General features: G+C 40.9%; 1 protein-coding gene across 1 annotated transcript in view; it reads right to left on the minus strand.

Moving 5' to 3' along the window:
• LOC135486560 (uncharacterized) overlaps positions 1 to 5,408 on the minus strand; it is a 28,386-nt gene extending 22,978 nt beyond the window's left edge. The window contains exons 1-3 of the mRNA XM_064769430.1: positions 5,353 to 5,408; positions 3,200 to 3,276; positions 2,618 to 2,842 (exon numbers count right to left, since the gene is read on the minus strand). Of these exons, the coding sequence (XP_064625500.1) occupies positions 2,618 to 2,842; positions 3,200 to 3,276; positions 5,353 to 5,393 (343 nt within the window). The 5' untranslated portion in view covers positions 5,394 to 5,408. The remainder of the gene's footprint in view (positions 1 to 2,617; positions 2,843 to 3,199; positions 3,277 to 5,352) is intronic.
• Positions 5,409 to 18,002: the final 12,594 nt, after the last annotated feature.

The following is an 18,002-nucleotide window of genomic DNA, read 5'->3' on the forward strand; positions in this document are numbered from 1 at the left end:
ACACTCAGTTTTGTGAAATTTTCTACAACATAAAAAGCGCCCTCTGACATATTTTTTTAGAGTGAGGTTCACTTGAGATACACGGATGTGTTCTGATAATCGAGTGTTTGAAATATCCCTACCTTCAATGGCAACCTCTGCCAAGAACTCATTCATGGCTGCTTCATCATCATGATCTTCATAAGAAGCGGTTGTGACTGAAAACTCAGATTCAGACACCACTGTCGTATTGTCATGATCGTGGTCAACTGACATGCCGCTGTCAGCTGATCCACCACTGCTCCCAGTATTGTCCAAAATGACCGTAGTATCACTGTCCCCATCGTCAGTTAGATCAACAAGACATCTGCGTTTACTCTGCATTGCTGCATTGGAACCCCTGAGTGGTGTAGATGTCGCCCTGCACTTCTACTTCACATCTCGGGCTGCTTTCTTTTCCTTAGATTCCAGTAATGTAAGGTTTTCCCTCAGTGCCTTCTGGTTCTCGCGCAACACTTTCATCTTCTCATTTATCGCCTCCGCCTCCTCCAACTTATTGCATTCTAGTTTAGTCTCTAGTTTTGTCTCTAGTTTTTTCTCCTGTATTTTCAAGTCCACTTCGGTACTTGCCAAGTTGTCTCTAATTGAATTCATACAGGCCCTCCTTGTGTAACCTGACCATTCTTTTTTGAAGCCTCTCTCAGGTGGCTGTGTGCGTGGTTGGTCCAACTTGGATCGGCTATAACACTTGACAAAAGGGTATGTCTCATTCACCTAGAAAGTAGAAGGACAAGAAAGTCACAATTTGCACATCAATAAATGTGCAGTGCTTACTCAACCCTTTCAGCAGTGCCTGGTTACTGCAATGTGGTAACCAAATCGCCACTCGCCTACTCGCCAACTGCATTGGCTATAAACCTATATTACTCCTATATTGTGAAAGGAAAGAATTACATATATTTAAAGAAAAGAGAGGGAAAATGTTTTGCATTACTGTATTTCAAGCCTTGCTCACTAAAGAATATGAAAACCTCACCTTAGCTCTTGCTTTCTGGATTAGGTCCCCTTTTTTCAGTTGAAGAAGTGGGTTGCCGTCCACGAGTCCTTGACACTGTGTATTTATAGCAGCATTATACTTCCCGCATGGACCCTTTTCACTGAGAAATTTGGCAAATGGTGCAGCCGTGCTTCCTCCTGGTAAAAATCTGTGATAGCTGACTGGTTTGTAGAGATGAATACCAGATTTCTTTCCTACGTTCTTTCATACTATGTAGGGAGAATTCATATACAACTTGTGTAAATTTTCCATTATGAACAACAACTAGTACTAACTAGAAATTTGAAATTTGCTTGTCAGCAAATTTGATAGCCCCCACGGGCCCACACAGTACACGTATGGAGGAGTGAAGTCTATTCCCGTTTCGCGGATGATCTATTTCGGGACAAACACGCTCGCGTTTCTCAAAATCACACGCTCAGTAACATTTAAACAGCACCCTAACCTTTTCAGATGGGCAGGACGGATCATCGATAAGCATTTAAGGCTATTCCTTTGTTTTATTCCTTCATTCAACCATGTCAACCGTCGTTCTTTGCTCAAAATACTCGACAGCTCGCCACTTCGGCAAAGAGATACCGCCGCCATGATGCATGAGGATATGACGTCACCATTACGGGTCGGAGCTAATATACGTGTGATTGACAGAATCGTGCCGGAGATTTGAAAGCAAATCAGAAAATCGGCGCATAAAAACGCTTCAAAGTCATCAAAATTATCCGAATTTCGAAAAAATCTTTGCCAGGTGCACTAGATCGAGTTTAGTTTGATGGGACAGGGGTGACAGTTTTTCAGTTGAAATAGCAGTTTTGCTGGACTACCTCCATAATATAACCTGGGAAGAATGCAGAAGCCTAGTACCTTCTCCTAGTAATCTCAATATAGACCCCACATTTGTTGTATGTGGGGTCCATAACTATAGTTTTTCATGAATAATTTGGACAAAGAAAACCTGTAAATCTAATTGAAGTGCTGGGCTTTTCAGTAGGGAGACAACAGCGCAAAAGGAAGGTCCAGGTGTTCGTATTCATGAGGAATGAAGGGCCAGCGATTCAAAACATTGCCTCAAAATTTGTTCAATAAACCTTCTTAGTAGTACGCACTGAAAGGAGGAGGTGCTGGGTCTGAAAAGGGCATGGACAATTTGAACAATTTTCTGGTATCGGTATAATAATTAGGGTACCAATTGGATTCTAGGATGCCAATAATGATTTATTCCAGACAAAATAGATACAAGATGGTTCTGTGTTGCCCCCAGATGGCCCCTTATTAATTATTGAAAATCATGAATTTCAACTTTCAATGCGCTTGACGGGCGATAATATGTTTGTAAGGGATGAGTTTCTTAAAATCTTCTTGGTTTCAAGGGAATAGCTGAGACATGAACACCAATTATCGAATAAGTAGGTTTACAGCTGATGCCATTTTAAACATGTTTCACACTCTTTATCCGTCATTATGTAAAATCAATGGATATGGATTAAAATGCCTCATTGTATGCAAAAATTCAGCTGACAGTAATTTCATGTCAGAATATTACACCAAGTGCCCATGACCTTTGGGCCTATTTTGCCTACTAACCTTTTTGAACTTCTTCAACATCAAAATCAGATGGTTCTGTGATTACAGAGGCTCTGCGTGCAAGTGGCAAAGTGTCTTTCTGACTTGGATTTGGACTGTCTACATTCTCAACCTCAAGCTCAAGGACCTGATGTAGTGACAAAAAGGTGAAGTAGTCCTCATCAATTTCTGTGTGATCTTCTTCAAGGTGTATCTTCCCATTGCTGACATCAAATTTCTCGCATGCTGTAAAAAAACCAACAACAGCAGATTAATGATAGGTGAAATCACCACCGTGTGCATGTAAAACAAAAAGGATGACTGAAGGATCCCAGCTGAACAGAAACTGAGAACAAAAGCATCACAGAGTGAAGCATATATGCCCCGAAACTGGAAGTCTGGTGGGCAATTTACTAGAGGCCGCTAGTGTATGACCCATTTCTGATTGAGGAGCTACTTTCTACTTTACTGCAATAAATGCATTACATGACAGGCAACAAATCTTGGGGGTGTCTGGACTGAGGTAAAAACAACACAATCTGACATCTTGACAGACGCTGCTGAAAAATTGAATTGACGTTTGTGGATAATGAGGAATCATACCTTTTTTAAGTAAATCGTCAAATGAATCAGCAATTGCCGCCTTTCGACACCCTCCATAAGAGATTTTAAAAGGAAGCCTGAAGAAATGAGAATTGATCATATAGTACCACATATGTATTACTATTAGGCCATGGGAATGATTAATCCTGTTTACCGTCCGTGAGATTTAAAAAGATGATGAGGCTTTTTTTCATTTTTCATTATTCATTATCGGTTTACAGTCTGATTTACTGGTCAAAACACACGATTCAGCAAGTTCCAGTAAATGGAAATCAGGTCGGTCATCAACATGAGGCATTGAAAAAATGTCATTATTATGATGAAGAGCCAAACCCTGCCAAGTTTTTATTGTGTTTTTCAATCATTTAAGGTAAAGATGAACCACTGGAAAGATTATTTAAATAAAAAAATGATGGCAACAATAAAATAAATAGATTTTTTTTAAAATAACGAAAATATTTCATGTTCGCTCAGAACCCATGCGGGAAGTGGACGGTAAACAGGATTAATAATTCCCATGGCCTTATAGTAGAAGCTTTTCATGCGATTGATGACATATTGCCCGGCAGCCATATCATCATCATCATCATCATCATCATTCGGTTTTGTAACCGTTTTCCGGTTTATCACCGCTGCTTGCAATATTCTTCTCGAGCGAGGTGGCATTCACATGCTTAACAATAACACTTTATATCGACTTAAATTCATCTACATGTATTACCATTAGATACTGCCATGGTCTCCTTCTCAAAAACAAATTATCACTTCAACTCATATTGGGAGTCGATGGAGCCATGGAGGTATCTATATAATAATACTGGAAGGGGGACGAATAAAGTCACACTTAGAGGCGTTGGATTGCCTTGAAATTTTGCATGAATTGTGGTGACACCTTACCCTGATGCAACGTCTTGGTTTTGTTCAAAAATATACTTCAGCGGAGCAGTAATGAGGGATTTTTAATCGGACACTGTCAATTCTCCTTACCACTTACAGAAGCCAAGCCATTGCTGTTAAATTATGCAGGGGCTTAATCAATTATCTGCACTCCCTCTGGGGTGAATAACATTACCTTTTGAACAGCTGGCTGTAGGGGGATGATTGGAACAGCCGGTATACCTGCTGACCTGCTGAACCCAGGTTAATGTTATTTTCAATCCACGATTTCGCGGGAAATGAAATTGTAAACAAACGCATGTGTGCAGTTCAAATGTAAACAAAAATGTATTTTTGGTACATTGGTTGCTGGACTTGGGTTTTCCCGCAGTTAGGAGCTGGGGTCAAATTGATGGTCTATTGTTTATGGGTGCTGTTTTAGTCAGAGCTAGCCCTTGATTATGAAGGAATTTTCAAATGAAGGCCGACCATGGTCTGTTTATGTGCTCACCACAGCTTTCAATACTTGATGTATCTGAAGAGGCACTCTGAACTTGGCATAGCCTTATCAAGGAGCTGCTCACGATGCTGAACTTCTAGCTTGCCTTTCGACTAAGTGCCTTGCCCGAGACATTTGGAAGCCGACATGTGAAGGCCTATCTGAGTTCTCCCTCTTCTCCGTATAAAAAGGGGCATATTGCTGACTGAGGAACGAGGCATATTGACATTGCCTCATCATCTCTATCGGACCAATTGATACACTTTTTATGCACACATACAGCACGCCACAGCTAGGTCCGAGTCTGTGGACAAATGGTTGGTTTAATTTGCCTCTTCAATATTGCTCCTTTGATATTGCATTAGATTTTCATTGCAATTCAATCTATTCAAGATATAGCCCATTTGAACCTGCCTGCGCCACGGGTATAATGCTAGTAAATAAGATTATTTATACCTCCATGATGGAGCACAGTCGCAGCATCTGACAATAGGCCTAGCATATAATGTGTTACAGTGTAGCCTATTAACATACATGACACATGGTGTGTATTAGTCCGACAATCAGATGCATAGGTAGCATGCATGTATCGTTGTAGTCGGAAAATCTATTCTTGGACAAAATCCAACTGCGATGTTCTTCGGACTGTTTTCCAACCTAACTGTTGCGGAGATAAACCCAGCAAAAGGCAAACGAATCATAAACTCTCGAAGTTGCAAAATGTACAATAACTGGCTACTTTCACACAATACGATGATTACAAATCGGGCATATTCACCTGACAGCCCCTACTCCGTTAGCACCCTGGTCCTCCATCATGCTTGCGCTCGCACATGTCCCGATGTCGGGCCACTCGGCAGTCAGACGTCAGCAAATCCACGGAGAACTGATATCGCGATGCGCCGATAGGATCGGGCACTCGCGTTAGTTCTTTTTCAGTTTTCGAGTCACTCGCGCCAACACGCCTGTCGCAGAAAAACTGCTTGTCAAGGATTCGACCAAAGGATACAATCTAGAACACGGGGACTCGACGAATTATGGCGTCGAGTGAACGACGATGCCTGAGGAGGGGGGGGGGGGTCCGGGATCAACTTGATAGCTGCATTAAGGGCAACTTCTTCCAGCCCAAGTGGCGGACGGCTATAGCCGCACACGTGGTAGGCCTACCCGTCAAACTATTCCAGCTCTCGAACGGGTAAACCCACGCCCCTGGCAACGGTTTCTAACGATCGTTGGTATCTTTAGCTAAGCCCAGACGGCAGCACAGGTCGATAGGTCGTCTGCTTCATACAGATTTCGCGGTTCTGTTCACGTGCATTTTGCATGCATAATATTGCAGATCCTCGGAAATCGAAACTTATGGATTACTATAACCCATAAAAAGGCAAAAGAATGAAGAAAGAAGTGGAATGTAGGCAAAGTGTTTTTACTTCATTTATCATATACCTATGCATGTCTACTTAATGAATGCAAAATAATACATAACATATTATTATTTTGGGCAGAAGTAATTTTTCAATTATTTTTGGCGAAAACGCCTAAAAAAGGGCTAAAAACGCGGAAAATTAGGCAAAAAGGTTATATTCAATTAGAAAAACTATTTGCTATACCTTATTGGTAATTCCATGCTATAAACATAATATGGATGACCTTTACCAATTCTAAGCACCGCCCATTTTTTTAGCTTAAGGAATTGAACCCGAGGCGGAGGACCTTGGTTGAGTTACCAAGACACTCGAGGGTGGAGCTAAAATACAGTCCAAACCCGAGCCGACAGGCGAGGGTTTGGACGAAATTTTAGCTCCACCCCAGCAACGTGGTAGGAGGCACTGCAGTGAGAGTTTGAATTACATATACATGTAAAATGAAATAACTGATCCTTGGCTACATTTGACAACAACAAATTGATAAGCCTGCCTAGAGATATCAGTGGATATTGGGCAAAGTAAGGAGACACCCATAATTTCAAGGAACTGAAGGACCTCAAGTCAAGATTCCAATTTCATAACTGTTAAATGAAATAAGTTGGATAAAGAGGTTTCTTCAAATGAAGAGGCTCCTGTTCTTCGTACCCTCCTACTATGATGAAGTAGCCCTATTGAAGAGACAAGTAGTCTTCTAGTGGAGGTGGCTCCATACCAAAGAAGAGTCCAGTTTGGGATCCATATATGCATGTATGACAGTTCGCCAGCAACGTCCCCACTATATACAATTTCCCAACAGGTTGAAGATAGAGTTTTAAATTTTTCTCGAAGTCAAGGAAGGCAAAATCTTTGACTATCTTGCCAAATTGCCATTCGACGCTCTCTCTCACCGAACTCATTCGTTTATTGAATCTCTTCTGGTCATCAGTCAGCACAGCTCCCCTAAATCGCCCAATCAATTGATCTCTTAGGGGATATGCAGGATCCCCATGCACACACATTGGTGTCCTGTCCTCATCGTTCATCCGGAAATCCACTTCTTCGAGGTCCTGGATCAGATTGCTCATCCTATAGCTGAGTCGTGACGCAACGTTACAGAAAATGAGACATGTACATTTTGTACAGCGCGCATAGGAAGTCCGCATCGGCTCGCTCAAGTGATGCTAAAATCCGCGCAAATGGGCTATTTGGAGCGTTTTTCTCGGCAAATATGTGTAGTGCTCATTAAAAAACTTAGGGTGGTTGATGCTTCCTTGGCTGATTTGTGTTTGAAGCAGTGTTTTGAGAGCCTCAAACTTCTGAAGTGAGCTGAAATTCCATTGACGTGACGTGTGCATGGTTTCCACATTTTAGTGCAACCCGAGGGAACTTTGGTAGAGCATCTGGTTGCGTGTCCAAAACACTCCGCTCTCAGAACGAGGCTTAGGCATATGCATTTTCCATTTAAAAGTTGACTTTACGGCACCAAGGTATTTTAGAATTTAGATTCATCGTTGGCCTGCATGGCACTTGATCGTCTCAATACCCATTACCAACACATCCTCGAAAATCCAGAGCCACAAGTATCCTCCTCCCCTTGGACACGCCTCTGGTAAGGGTTACCATGGTTACAAATATGAATACCGGTAAGATCCAATATGAAATAACCACAGTCGTCCAACAGTGAACAGGCGAATTTGGTGCGAGTACGGAGTGTAATGCATTTTAGCTTTTAAAATAGAGCAGGCCCAGACTCCCTTGGATGACGTTGGGAGACCCCGGACATCCGGGACAGGAGAACGTGTGAGCAGTTCCAGCAGGTAGACTATGTTGTCATATATCAGAATAAAGTAATTCAAATTGAACCAGAAGACTTATATGAGTATTTCATACAGCAGGATTCAAAGGAATATTACATGGTGCCGTAAACCGGGACTCTATTCGATAGTATTAGGATATAACGACCGAGAACACGCCGTCTTTCGATTTTTTTCAGTGCGCGTATCCAGCAAAAACGCAATGCATTGTGCTGAGTGACTGTGGACCGCGTGAGTCAAACAACAGAAAAGTTCGTTTTTTTGACGAATGTCAAATGTGATCTTGTGAGCTTCCTAACTTTTGAGATCCGCTAGATTTAGGCTTCCATTTGAGTGGTTTGTTGACGAATTTGATGCAGTTTTCGGTGGTCGTCGGATGTGACAATTCATTCTGATCGAAAAAAAACTGCACGTCCCGAACTTTCTGAAAGACTCCATTGAACTTTCGTCGATCATTTTCGAGGAGGAGGACGCTGATTGGTCAGAAGTTCGTGATCACGTGGTATTCTTGGGAAAAACCCAAGCTATCTCGTGTATGTGCATATTTGCAGGATCTGGCGTGCATAGGTCTCATTAGGGAGGTTTTTTTGTATTCATGCGCGGCCAAAGTAAGTGCAGGCAATGGAGCCCTTTTTCTGTCTATTCTTCCTGGGCTTACTGGACTTTGCGCAATATTTCGCCAAAAAAGTATTCTACGCAACGGGTCCCTGGGTGACTTTTCGTATTCATAATACACAGCCTGTCCATCCTAGATCGTGGTTACATGGGGAGTAATCGTTGTAAAATTAGGCCAAGCGCAAAGGCAGTTAACCCGGGTACTACTATGTTTACGATGCGAACAAGCCGTGTAAGTCATTATCAGCATTTTTTTCAGTGAACATTTGCGGGTACAGCGTCACAGGGAGCAGCATTGAACGGTAAACAGGTTCACACCATATTCAGACAGCGGCTTGTGACGGGCATACAGGAAACCATTCGTATCAAAAACCAACGATCACAACTATTCGCTTGCTGAGACAGCGAGACATTACGCGCATCGTCTGTTTCATGTTTTTTTTGCATTACGCCCCCTGGTGCCAAACAAAGAATAATTTTGAAACGAAATTTGGTGTGAGTTTGTAAACAAGGTTTTAAGTCCAGACCTCAAGCGGTTGCGGGTACACACTACATTTATTATCAAATTGCTAATGCATTAAAAAGTTGAATTGGTCAACTTTAGCGCCCCATAGATTTTTCCCAGACGTGCCGATGAAAATCAATTTCCGGCAGATAATACAGCCCGGGGTAAGATCTTCAAACCATAGAAATTTTGTTGTGGGCTGACCGTGATAATTACGAGGTTGGGAGTCTGAAGTTTTGGGGGTCATTTTCGACCATTTGTGAGTGTGACCGATGAATCGACTTTTCAGCCAACGAGGGGTTAATTTGGCCATTGGGACCACCAAACTTAGGCTCCTAAACTGAAACGTCGTCATCGTTTTCTTCTAATGGAAAGGAAATTCATGATTTTGATTTTTAAAAACACATATTCATAATGGAAAACACATCCATACTGGTGACTGACACCATGTATCGAACTTGACGTACCGGGGTACAACATAATGGTCGCTCCCCCATTTCCCTCGTTTCGTTTCGTTGCGCAAAGTCCAGTAAGCCTTCTTCCTGTGCTTCATCTTGGGAATGATCCAACAGGTGGTCGTTTCAACAGTGGTCTGATGTTGTGTTAATGACATTCCTATTGGTTGTGATACTGATGACATCATAGATAAACATTGTATCAGCCAATGAGAATTGAACTTGATGATTGTGCACTGAGTCGAAACAAAGCAAATGGGGATACCTTTAGAAAAACTATTTTTAGCTTGTATTTTCAATTTTCTTTCAATAAAACTTTCGTATAACTAGGGTGTTCAGGTCACGTGACTTTCGACGTTCCGTAAGCGCATTTTCGCGTCACACACAAAAAATGACGAAAAAAACTTTTCACACCTCTTGAAGATCGGTTAATTTCGGTGTCTTATCGATGATTTATGAAGAAACCAGGAAGACCCAAGGTCAAGGAGGATACCGCGGTGACGTCACATCACGTGATCCCGACCCATATTACTGATCGCTATGGCCAATCAGATTCAGTCTACTGACAGCAGCAGCACTGAACACATCTCCACGTCTCACTGTCTGGTGCGCTCCTGTACACAAAAACACCAATAGACATGAAATATTGCAATACCTAGTATGGATTCTTCCTGTGTAAAATAAAATTTACAGAGCAGATTAACTTCCACGAATAAAAAAGACGTTTGGCGTGGCCAAAGTGCGGAAATAATGTCTCCGCTAAAATACACTACGAAATACACTAGGCAATGCACTACGCAATATACAGTAGAGATGCAGTTGAGTTTGTTATTGTTTTGACTTAGAAGCCCGCCCATATCATAATATATTCATGTATTCATGAAGTATGAACTCATTTCTGTCCCATACAACTCTAAGAACAGTCAATTTCTCCTTAAATCATCACCGAAACCGCGATATCCGCAGGAAGATTTCGTTCTAGTGTCCGAAAATGCATGATCTTACAGGGGCGCTAACTCGACAAATAGAGGGGATCTATGGGGATCTATGCGAGTTTTAGGTCCCACAGGTCTCGAACTTGTAAAATCTGTAAACATGCCTCCAAATCCCATTATGATAATGAAGAGATTGCCCCATATCTGGGAGACTGTTTTAAACCATCGCTAATTTTGGAAGATCGGTGCCCGGCTATTTGGTTAAAAAAAAACTATTTTTCCCCATCAAAACAGCACTTTTCATTATTCAAATGATAGCTTATTGTCTGAAGACTTATTTCATAGCAGAAAAGTACTAATAACTCTGATTTGATGCGAAAAATCTAACTTTGTTTGATGACTTGATTTTCCCTTGGCCGTGGATCGAGTTTGTTTACAATATGCAGCGCCATCTTGGAAAAGCCGTGACGTCACCGCGGTATCCTCCTTGACCCAAGGTACAGGTATCTAATCTTTCATTCTCTCAAATTTCAATGAAATTCATCGAGTATTTGGGGAGAAATTAGAAATTACGCACAACTTGGGCCGCCGTGGCGATCATCACGTCCGCCATAACGTTATGCTAATGAGGATGGCACGGGGGCGTGGCCTGCTGTCACTTGCTCGTCAAATCTTTGGCGCCTTTTCCGCAAAAGGGCACGTGACCTATGTAAATTATCTATCCGGAAATGAACTCTACTGCTGAAACTCTTGCTGTTCGTCCAAAACCGGATGAAATTCCGTCAATATTTACCGATTTTAGGCATTTTCAAGATTTGACACTCCTAAACAACACCTAACTATCCCTTCTGAAATCTCATAGAAATGATATCTATACAGATTTAGTGGTAATTGTAAGTATAAACCTCCGTTTTGATGAAAATAATTTGACATCTCCAGCGGAATCAAGAATTTATAATTTATTTTGTAGTTCCAACTTGGCCGATGGTGGCGCATGCCCAATTTTCGTAACATCCGGGCACTTTTCCAATTAAATTAGCATTAGAAAATCAGCTGATTTCAGTCAGTTTGGGTAGGTTTATTGTATATTTTGACAATGTTTTCATTCTTGTTATCTCGTGACAGTTGACTAATGTTGTTCTTGACAGTCCTGAGACTCGAATGCTCTGTATGTAAAGGTTTTGTTGGGTAGTTTGGTGAAAATATCAATGTTTTTCTTTTCATTTCCTGGTTCATGCATTCAGCATTGCATGGTTTTAGTGACAGCTTCTGTGAGTGACCAGGCCATGTTTGGCTATAGCTGTGTGTACTATAGCACCATCTGTAACTCTGAACCAATAAAGCCTTGGGGGAGATGTCTCATTGACATAAATGATATAATTGAAAGTACCAATACCGACTGAGATATTATTCTTTATTTTGAGGTATTATTCTTTATTTTCAGATCTGGCTGGATGAAGAGAATTGAGGCAGATTCAGCAGATAGAGGGATTGTGGTTGTCAAGCAGCGAATACATTCGAATCGATGGTACTTGTTGAGATGTATTATCTGTTACTTTCATCTGTAATTTGCAAATGAGTTGAATAATAATGTATGAACTAGATTTATAACGCTTCTAGTCTTTCTGTGTCTGTTATTAGCCACATTTCAAACAGTCGATTGGCGTCCTTACTCTCATCCGATCATTTTGATATATTACAAGCCTGGTTAGAATATTAATGGTGTTGGCAGAGTTTGACGGCCATCTTGGTTTCAATGGTGGCCATATTGGTTTCAACATGGCCGCCTGATGGCGGTTGCATCAAAGGGGATAAAGATTGACTGACCTCGAGCTGCATATCATACCAGTGTCTTAGTTTAAGAAACTTAAATGATATCTGCCAACATCCTTTTTACAAGCAGCTATATTCCAATATTTGTCCTTGGCGGCCATCTTGGAATGCCACCATATTGAATTCCAACCCGAAGATCCGTAATCGTCAAGTTTTACTACTCCTTTGGCTTGCAATGGGAGTCGGAGCTGCAGAAAAGGTTGCCAAGTTGCATAGTTTTGGTGGCCATCTTGGATTATTGGTAGCCATCTTGGATTTTGGCGGCCATTTTGGATTTGTTAGGACGGACATCATAATATGACTCCGTTCTATAAATTTTGCTGAAAAATATTCATGAATAAGATTCCTACAGCTAAAATACTGATCATTTTCTCACCTCGGCAGCCATGTTGGAAACCATTTGACCTTTGACCCTGTAAGGCATTTTCCCTTTGGAGCCCTTGGTCAAAATGTCCCAATCTTGCTAAGTTCAAATGCCTATAACTTTGGACTGAACAGGAATTTTTCCATTCTGTAAAAGCCATAATGCTTATAATAGCTGATACTTGAATTATAGCCTGCAATAATATTTATATATGTAATGGTCTATTTTGACCTGAACACCCTAGTATAACAGGTTGTTACTGGTTCTAGATTTATTTTATTGGTTGTTCCAATATGCAATTCATGCACTTTGAACATCCCTGAGCATCAATTGGAGGTTTTTCAGGACAAAATCTTCTTTATTTGGGTTCAGTTTGATATTTGAACACAGAGAGGTCAACACGAACTCGTTGCCAGGGGGGCTTCATGTCGATGAACTGGGTAGAAACTTGGCGGGCAGGTAAAGTTGGAACGGTATAGTATGTCGAGTTACATTTAATCAAGGTGATTTATTTCAGCCAATATGTCTTTGTTCTATACTCTGGCTCTCTCTGATGTGGAATTGGAAACCATCAGACAAAGAATTTCTATTAATATCCAAGAGGGCGACCCCCTTGGCTGCACTATATGGAGAGACAAGACCACTAATGAATATTCATAGGTTGGAGGGTCCAGGCCTATCTATTAGACGAGTGCATGTTTTTTACTCTCAAGTACATATTTGGAGAGGTATTGAAAATATATTTGTTGTGGCAAGTCTACAGATATAAAGAAATTATTTGATGAAAAAATTAATTTCGAATTTTGCTAATTGGGTAATAGGGGGCGTGTTTTGAGTTTTTTCTGCCAGTTGGCTGAAAAGAGTGGAAATATCAAAGTCTGTCTAATTTGTCGATTAAAAAAAAATTTCCGTGGTCAATCACCATTTTATTTTTCACCATTTACTTGCCCGACTGTCCGGAATAACATAATCTAAATTTCAGATTCACAACACCACGCGTTCTTTGATGCGTCGCGGTCAAACATTGACAATTTAACTGCTAAAAGGCTTAAAAAATCAATTGTGGTCTTGTCTCTGGAAGGGGTCTAAAACGACGAAAGGGTACGGCACACTGAATATATCTATTCGTGGCAAGAAGTACCAGCTGAGGGCTCATCGACTACACTATTATATTTCTTGTATTGCCAACGACCTGAAATTTAATCCCGATATATGCATGTATCTCACCGCTGCCACAAAAAAACATGTGTTAACATTGAACATCTGTCTATGGAGCCGGTGTGTGTGAACAATCAGAGAAAAACCTGTGTCAGTGAAAGCCAGTGTTTTGGACATGGTACTTTAACGACTGCATACTCAATTGAGGTGAGATCATTCAAAAAATCTCATTCAACAACAATATTTGAATATTAATTGTTATTTTACAGTTGATATTTACAGTTAAGAGCCAGTTTTTATAAGAGTCAGGCAGGTGGTGATTCATGACCCTCTCAGATTTGTTCCTAAATTTTTTTATTGGTAGATATATGTTAATAACGGACGGAAATCACATTTTCTATCCTCAATAGGGTCCACTTTTTTTTTAGGGGCCCCTGGAATATTGGGGTCAAAATGGGCCTAAATGGCAAAATAACCAAAATGTGGTTTTCAAATGCTGGTATTTCTGTGCGCCCTTAGTGAGCCACAGAGATTTTCATGCGTGTAAGTCTATTGGGTATTGACTTTCAGAAAATGTGAAAATTTTGGCGGCTGACATTGGGCGCAGCCCATAGGTGGCGCTGCAAAACGCGACATTTCGAAATTACACACACCTTCAGAGAGGTTGTGTGGTTTGCGCCCTAAGTCAGCCAGGGTGTTTCATGCGTATTATGATACATTAGCACCTACTGCTTTGATTTAAAGGAAATTTACGGCGGCTGACTTTGGGCGCACAAGTATAGGGGGCGCTTTTTGTCGCCGAAAGGTGAAATTACCACCTTTTCGCACAGCAAGTTCTCCATGAGCCCTAAGTCAAAACTGATCAAACATAGCTCAACTAGTCACCCAGCATCTCTAGTACCAGTGGTTAGGAGGGTTTCATGGCTGGTTTGCGTATCAACCCTTTTTGCACCGTTTTTTGTCGGGTCACTACGCGAAAAGGCTGAAAATGGAATTTTGTAAACTTTCTCCGATATTCATAAAACTTACAGGATTAGCTCCTTTTGCACTGAGAAAGGTGTTATTAAAGTTTCTGTGGAATGCAGCAAGCCACTTTTGTTGTAGGCTGCCATTTGGTGGCAATATTGGAACTATAAAGCAAAAGTACCAGTTTTAGTGGAATTGTATCTTTCAAACCAATTATTTGATTTCGATCAAATTTGGAGTACATTTTCACTGAATCAAAGCTAAAACTTATTTCAGTTCTAATCAGCAATCTATTCAATTTAAAAAGTGTGCCAGACAAGACAAAAGTCAGTTCAAAAACAGTATGATCTGTGAATTCAATGTTGGTTTAGCCATTCACCAATATGTGTCCTTCCTGTCTAAGACATCAATCAAGCATGACAAGACATTGCCATGTGGCATGACATTTAAAAAAATCTGTTTTAATCAAACACATCCTGCATTTTGTAAGTATGATGATGGCAATATGTAATAGACAAGACTGATATAATTTTGTAAGACATGCAATTTTTTAATCTCGGGGCTTTAAACTATAAAAGATCATAAAATGTGAGATGGGTGTGGCAAATGTTGAACACACAGTGCATGCATGCATGCATCAAACAAACTGCATGCTAAAGTGGACAAGGCCACACCCTGTTCACCAAATGATCTTGCCTTGAGAACCGACCCGCCTACACAATACTTTTGCAGTTCTTCCCTTTCCTTTAGTTTGCTGCTTTGAAGATGGCCTCATCAGTCTCAGAGACAGAGTATGAGAACTGCTGTTTTTTCTCGGATCTTCAAAACTGTGGGGCTCACAAAAAGAGTCGCAAGACTGGTATTTGTCAGGTGGCGGACTTGAATGCTGATGTGAACAATCACATCAGGAATCTTGGACTGACAGTAACAGACAACATCGAGTTAAATGAAAAAACACTTATTGAAAACCGTGCAGGCAGAGATCTCTTCGCTGACAAGTTCATTTGTGCCCATCACAGATTTTCGTTTGGTATCTATTGGAAAAGTCCAGCAATTTGCCAACATCCAGAACATTCAAGAGTTGATTTTCGATCTAAAAAAGCCTGTCTTGCCACCAGACCTGCTACTCTAAAGCTTGCACAGGAAATATCTGAAAAATACCAAGTAAAGTTCCCAATCGGTGGACCGATATGTTCAAAGCATCGCGCGCCAGTGACCTACGTTCAAGTTGCCCATGACAACCGGGGTGAAGATGGGCCTGTTGACGATGATGCAGATGATGAAAACCAAGGAGGGGTACCTGATGATGTCGATGATGATACAATGTTTGCAGGTGGGTCGCAGGAGGAACTTCATGAATATGTTGACAACTTGATTCACAAGGAAAGCGTCAGTCCAAAGATGACCAGAACATGAAACTATATAAACTGTAGTTCACTGTTTAGATGTGATGATCCAGTTGGACAGTTTGGCCCTAATGGCATACTAACTATTTTGATAGTAATTTGCTAAATTTCTGCTGACATTTAAATATTGGTGAAGTTTTACACCATATTCATTGTAAAAGTGTTTAAGTTTCTGAGATACCGGTGATTTCATGGTAATTTTTGAATACTTTTGATTTTGAATAAACGGTTCATGATATAAAGGTCAAATTGCTCCTTTTTCTGTCAAATTTCAATTTTGCCACCAAGTAGCTTGCCACCTTGACCTATAAAACTCACAAAAAATACTTTCTTTAACGTAAGGAAGTTATCCTGTAAGTTTCATGAATATCGGAGAAAGTTCACAGTTTACCATTTTTGGCCTTTTTGTCTAGTGTCCCGACAAAAAATGGTGCAAAAAGGGTTAATACGCAAAACAGCCATGAAACCCTCCTAACCACTGGTACTAGAGATGCTGGGGACCATTTGAGCTATATTTGATCAATTTTGACTAAGGGCGCATGGAGAACTTGTTGTGCGAAAAGGTGGTAATTTCACCTTTTGGCGGCAAAAAGCGCCCCCTATACTTGTGCGCCCAAAGTCAGCCGCCGTAAATTTCCTTTAAATCAAAGCAGTAGGTGCTAATGTATCATAATACGCATGAAACACCCTGGCTGACTTAGGGCGCAAACCACACAACCTCTCTGAAGGTGTGTGTAATTTCGAAATGTCGCGTTTTGCAGCGCCACCTATGGGCTGCGCCCTAAGTCAGCCGCCAAAATTTTCACATTTTCTGAAAGTCAATACCCAATAGATTTACACGCATGAAAATCTCTGTGGCTCACTAAGGGCGCACAGAAATACCAGCATTTGAAAACCACATTTTGGTTATTTTGCCATTTAGGCCCATTTTGACCCCAATATTCCAGGGGCCCCTAAAAAAAAAGCGGACCCTATTGAGGATAGAAAATGTGATTTCCGTCCGTTATTAACATATATCTACCAATAAAAAAATTTAGGAACAAATCTGAGAGGGTCATGAATCACCCTCTAATAGGATCTTGCCTGATTCTTATAAAAACTGGCTCTTAATTGTTAAATTTTCTCATTGATTCTTTTAAATCAATGCAAAATCGGGTTTAAAATCAATGCAAAATCGGGTTTGCTGCATAGCTGTGGATGCCAGCCGTTTCTTGATTGGCATGGACATTGCCAGGTTGCATGAGTGGCCTGTTGTCTTTTTGGCTCACCGTAGGGGAGTCTTTACAATACCGCAGTGTCCGTCGTCCGTCGTCGTCTGTCGTCGTCGTCGTCCGTCGTCGTCGTCGTCGTATCCTGTTTCAAAAACAGTGGCACGTTTCTTAACCGCTAAGCCTATGAACTTGTAACTTTGTACACAGGACTCCCTTGGTCAGATGACCTGTGACACTAAATTTCGGTCCGATCTGATTCTTAATTTGGCCACCAGGGGGCCGAATGTAGATATCTAAAAGTGTGATATCTCGCTTATTAATGACTTGTTTGGAATAAAATTTTTGTGGTAGGTACTCATAGCAAGGATACATCATATATCATACGGGTTTTTAATTTGACCTACTTTTCAAGGTCAGAGAGGTCAAATGGCCTAAATTGGCTGTTTCAGTGTAACTATGGCACGTTTTTCAACCTCCACAGCTATGAACTTGAAACCTAATACATATAACCCCCTATACCAGATAACCTCTGGTGCTGAATTTCAGTCTGATCTGATTCTCAACTTGGCCACCAGGGGGCCGAATGTGGATACCTAAAAAGTGTGATAATTCGCTTATCAATAACTTGTTTTCAATAAAACTTTCGTGGTGGGTACTCATAGCAAGGATACATCATATATCGTACAATTTTTTAATTTGACCTACTTTTCAAGGTTGCAGAGGTCAAATGGCATAAATTGGCTGTTTCAGCGTAACTATG

This window comes from Lineus longissimus, chromosome 4 (genome assembly GCF_910592395.1).
Source record: "Lineus longissimus chromosome 4, tnLinLong1.2, whole genome shotgun sequence".
Taxonomy (NCBI): domain Eukaryota; kingdom Metazoa; phylum Nemertea; class Pilidiophora; order Heteronemertea; family Lineidae; genus Lineus; species Lineus longissimus.